Source organism: Sinocyclocheilus anshuiensis, unplaced genomic scaffold (assembly GCF_001515605.1).
Source record: "Sinocyclocheilus anshuiensis isolate Anshui unplaced genomic scaffold, SAMN03320099.WGS_v1.1 scaffold3490, whole genome shotgun sequence".
Lineage (NCBI taxonomy): Eukaryota > Metazoa > Chordata > Actinopteri > Cypriniformes > Cyprinidae > Sinocyclocheilus > Sinocyclocheilus anshuiensis.
Genome location: NW_015536671.1, coordinates 14,564 through 20,268, shown reverse-complemented (window position 1 = coordinate 20,268; position 5,705 = coordinate 14,564). Strand labels below are relative to the sequence as shown.

Here is a 5,705-nt window from a genome sequence, read left to right as displayed (position 1 = left end):
GGAGGGAACGGAGATGTGCAATGGACATTGGCATGCGGATTTCGCATCTGGCTGCCACACCCCGCAGCGTGGGTATAAGAGGCAGCAGGTGCACCGCATTCATTTATGCTTTCGCTGAGGAGCCGAGCCAGTGACCCGGCAGCTCAGCGGTGGTCCAGCAACTGTGGCCACGGGACATGACGTCTCCGTTCCCTCCTTCAGGGAATGAGGGTTACATATGTAACCGAGACGTTCCCTTTCAGTCGGTCACTCTCGACGTCAAGTCGGTGATGAACGACGAATTGGGATCCCTACCAACACGCCACAGGTTCTGCCCCCTCCAGTGCCCTGTGTAGGCCTCCTGATCATTCCTATAAGGCAGATGATAGGACTGGGCTCTACACAGAGAAGGTCGACTACAGTTGTTCCTCACAACCCAACAGTAGGACTTGGATAACACTGGGAAAGCGTGCCCTTCCATTTGGAAGAGGACACACTGTAGAGTCACCTCCTCCCAGAGGGGGTTAAGTGACATTTACTCACATGGAGTAACACCGAGGGGCCCTACTGCACATGGAAGTCTCTGAGATGGCTCATGGCGGCATCATTTAGAGACAGCAGAATGTGGTCTGCCAGGGGAAACACGGCCTTAGTAGGTGTACTGTGGAAATACACATATGGGATCCCAACCGGGTCACTCGTATGGGCACTAGCCTCACACCAGATCCGCCACATCTGGCAAAGCTAGGGCTGGGTCTGCCTCCTCCAGGGGCAGCACTTGCAGGTTCACCACCTGGTCCCTGAAGGGAGTGGTAGTAACCTTGGGCACGTAGCCGGGCTGGGGTCTCAGTGTTGCACTGGAATCAGCCAGCCCAAACTCAAAGCATTATTCGTCAACCGAAAATGCCTGCAGGTCCCCCACCCTCTTGATCGAGGCCAATGCAGTCAGGAGTAGGGTCTTCATAGAAAGAAACTTCAACTCGACTGACTGCAAAGGCTCGAAGGGGGCAGCTTGTAGGGTTCTTAGCACCAATGCCAAATCCCAAGAGGGCCGGGAGGGAGGCCTAGGAGGATTTAACCTCCTGGCCCCCCTAAGAAACCTGACGAACAGATCATGCTTCCCCACCGACCTCCCCTCTATGGGGTCGTGATGGGCCGAAATAGCAGCAACGAAAACCTTAAGGGTGGAGGGGGACAGCCTACGCTCCAACCCTAGCTGCAAGAAGGAAAGCACGGCTCTGATTGAACATCTCCGAGGGTCCTCATGGTGGGAAGCTAAAAAGCTAAAAGCTAAAAAGCAGTGGTTAAAAAGCATAGCTCAAAGCTATGACTAAAAAGCTGCATGGCTAAAAGTGATGTCTTGAAGCAGTGGCTAGAAGCTAAAGTTAAGAAGCTAGACGCTAAAAAGCACTCTTTGGGTTGTTCAACACCAATCTGATCAAATCTTAAAGTGTCTGATTCGCTCTGATACCCTACACATGTACAGACTAAAAATAACTAATATTACAAGAAGACATTAGTACTGTCGGTAAAATTGATCCAGCAGATGCATTACACAAAAACTTGCCAACATTTTTTTTTTATTAAAAATAAACAAATAAATAAAATACCCAGTAAAATGACCCAGCAGGCTAACCCCAGTGTTTAGGTTGAAAAGAACAAAATAAATAACCTACTACTTTTTAGAGTCTGTATTTTGTTGTTTACTTATGCATGGCCTTCATTGACCTAACCTGATTTTTATCTTATTTCATACTTTAATTTCAGAGATGTCAGCGATCAGCTCCAGTCCAGATGATCCAGAGATCAGGATTCTTCTGATGGGCAGATATGGTTCTGGGCAAAGCTCATCAGGAAACACCATACTGGGAGAAATGATGTTTAAAGTTAAGAAACATGAGACTGAAGTGTGTGAGGTTAAAACACAGATTGGTGGGAAGCAGGTGTATGTGATTAATTCTCCAGATCTATGGCATCCATACCTGAATAAAGAGAAGCTGAAGATGATGAAAGAGAAGCTGGTCTCTCGATGTTCAGCAGGTATCAGTGCAGTTCTACTCACCGTTCCTCTAGAGCAACCTGTGCAAAATGAGGAAGAGATCCTGGATTATATTAAAGACTTACTTGGTCCTGAAGTTCAGAAATACATGATGATTCTGTTCACACGTGCAGATGAACTAAAAGAGCTGGATAAACCACAGACCATTGATGAATATCTACAACATGAAAAGCATGTGGATCTCCGGCAACTGGTGACTGAATGTGGAGGAAGGTTTCACTGTTTCAATAATAAGAGTGAATCAGACGATCAGATAGAAATACTACTGCAGAAGATTGAAACAATGATGAAGAAGAATGGAGGGAAATTTATCATGGAACGAATGAGGAGGAGTGACAGTAAAAGAGATCCTCCTGTCTTTTGTAAGTTGTGTTTTATTATTATTAATGACTTAAATAATATAAACATAAGATGATTTTTTCACTAAGTGTACATCACTTGTTCGTTGCACTTGTCATGTGGGAAGAATCCCTGAAGTGTGTTTTATCACTGACTTGATTTGATCTGTAGTTTCAGGAGAGTCTTCAGCAATAGTTCCAGATGATATTGATGTGATTCCTGAGAAAAAAGACCAGATCAGGCTGGTTCTGCTGGGAAAAACTGGATGTGGGAAAAGTGCCACTGGAAACACCATCATCGGCAGAAACATGTTTACATTTTCAGCAGGTTCAAAATCTCAGACCAAACTGTGTCAGTCAGAAACTAGAGTGAGGTATGGTAAAGAGATTACAGTGATCGACACTCCTGGATTTTATGATACTGAACTCAGTAAAGAACAGGTTCAAAGAGAAATAGTGAAATGTGTATCATTATCCTCTCCTGGACCACATGCTTTTATTATCATCATTAGAGTGGGTCGATTCATCCGATTCATTGAGGAGGAGAAAAATACAGTGCAACATCTCAAAGAAGTGTTTGGAGAACAAATACTAAAATACACCATGATCCTCTTCACCCACAAAGATCAGTTGGAGGAAAATAAAACCACTAATCAGTATGTGCAGGATGGTGATCCAGATCTTAGATAACTTGTAGAGAGTTGTGTAAATCGATTCTTCTGTCTGGACAATGAGACTGCCAGTTTCCCACAATTCAAAGAACTGATTATTGAAATAGAGACGATGGTGGCAGAAAATGGAGGGACACATTTCACTAATGACCTGTTTGAGAGAACGGAGAAATACATTCAGAAGTTTCAGAAACAGAAACTGGATGAGAAAGTGAAGCGGTACAAACAGCAGCACAAACGGCTCCATTAAACAGAATGGAAGAAAATATGCTGTCGTTTAGCTGAGGAGTCACGATGGGAAGCTCAGCGATCTTTTTCTGAAGTATTTCTAGTATACTTGAACCTTTTCATGAATCACTGATCTTCAAATGATTCATTTTAAAACATTATAATCACAAATTCAATGCTTCTATAGAGAGAACCATTAAATGTTTGAACAACTACTCAATTATCAACTACAAAATAACAAACTATAAGCTTTATAACATTCAGCCTCATTAATGAAGAATAAAGACCAACCTGTTAGTTGTTCAGTATCTTCAGTGTGTTTGATTCTGCAGGGTTCTGGATCTCTCATCTTCTCTCTGTCCTCTTTAATAAACTCAGTCTTTACAGATTTCAGCTCTTCCTGATGATTAGATGTGTTAAATATTCAACAGAAAAATAAAGAAAAGAAGACCTTAAAGACAACAAGGTGTTTCTCTGCCTGAGAGGCAGACACCTTATACTCACATACAAGTGTTATACTTGAAAAAAAAAACAGTCTTCTTTTGTAATGAAAAGGCATCAATTATTCAAAGCAAGACCAACGTTGAAAGTCAAGTCACCTTTATTTATATAGCGCTTTTAACAAGTCAATAATGCAAAATGACAATAGTAAACACTCATTTTTCAGTTAAAGATAGTTCATCATTGAATTCAGTGATGTCATCATCCAGCTCAGTTCAGTTTAAAATAGTATCTTTGCAATCATTTGCAATCAAGTCAACGATTTCGCTGGAAATGAAGTGTCCCCAACTAAGCAAGCCTTTTGTGTGAAACTCTTCCCGCACTGATCACATGTATACGGTTTCTCTCCAGTGTGGATCCTCTCATGTATTTTCACATCTCCAGACTGACTGAATCTCTTATCACAGTGTGAACACTTGTACAGTTTCTCTCTAGTATGAACTCTCATGTGACGCTCAAGACTTGTTTTGTCTGTGAAACTGTTTCCACACTGAGTGCAACTGAAACATTTCTTTGCTCTTCTTTCCTTTAAATCTTTCTGTTTGGTTTGAAAGCAACTCAAAGGTTTCTCTGCAGTTTTCACATGATTTTTCTCCTCAACTTCACTCAATTCTTCATTCTCGTTGTTTTCTTCAATCAACTCTGAAATAAAAGTAAAAACGGTTAACTTTCAGTAACCCTGATGAACCCTGATGTAACAGTGTAAAGTAGACAATTGTTATACAACTTTTTGGTCATTTTGATGCATCTTTATAAACTATACTTCCCTGAAACTTTTCATGAATCACTGATCTTCAAATGATTCATTTTAAAACATTATAATCACAAATTCAATGCTTCTATAGAGAGAACTATTAAATGTTTGAACAACTACTCAATTATCAACTAGCTAAAACACCATTTAATAAATAAATCAAATGTAAAATAACACTGCAGAGTCTTTTATCTTTTGTTGTCTGATTATCATTAAGGACACGGACAGCTGCAGGTTTATTAGGCTGCTGTCACTTCAAGAACTAATGCATGGATCCTATATACTGACACAGCAGATTTTCTCTGCTTTTTTTTAAATATCGCTTTACATCAAACATTTCATAATCCACAGAAGCCAAACTCGAAATCAAAAATAAAATAAGATTACTCGCACAGCACTAAAGTGCACTGCATTTTAAACACAGCATCAAAGTGCAAGAGAGATCTCGCTTCTGGATTGTAAATAACGAAAACACATTATAGACAAATGTCTTGATATTATCGCATATACAAACGGTTGGAAAGTTACAATTTGCTTGATAACTTTTATGTAGCAATAATAAATTGTAAGTGGTTTTTCTTAATTTTTCCAGTACCGAAGAAGCGATGACGTCAGAGCTTATCGATACTACAGTCTTTTGTAATTTAGCCCCAGAGCTCGTTTAATACTGGGTTCAGGTACCATTCCTACTTACAAGAGAAGCACAAAAGAATCAGTTACAAAGCTACATGACAGTATATCATTACATCTGTGTTTTCTAAAATACATCATAAGTGGAGAATAACTATTTATTTCAAAAACAACAAGATAATTTAAGACTTTAACAAATGTTAAAGACATTAAAAATTCAAATAAAAAAATAACAGCACCACCTCTCTTGCACATATTTTGTGATGTTATTCTGTGTTTCGGAGCAGCTCATGCCGTTTCTCATCACGCTGTGTGAAAAACAGACTGAACAGAAGCTCAAAACACCCGACCACTGCATGAGCATATGATACGCAAACTACAGCTCTCGGTTGGATAAAAGAAGCCAGTGTTGCACTAGCAAGGTTTTGATGAATGACGATTGTGATCAAGGTGAAGACGATTATAGTGACACACAGGAGTCATGCATTAGACGCGCTCTTATCTGTTATTATTGATGCGCAAACAAACCATGTATGTGTGCTCTT

General features: G+C 40.3%; 1 protein-coding gene across 1 annotated transcript; it reads left to right on the top strand.

Moving 5' to 3' along the window:
• Positions 1-1,746: 1,746 nt before the first annotated feature.
• Positions 1,747-3,408, top strand: LOC107654445 (GTPase IMAP family member 4-like). The gene is given in 2 exon segments (XM_016441512.1): positions 1,747-2,400; positions 2,549-3,408. Coding segments are annotated over 2 exon segments (1,512 nt in total). The 5' UTR covers positions 1,747-1,748.
• Positions 3,409-5,705: the final 2,297 nt, after the last annotated feature.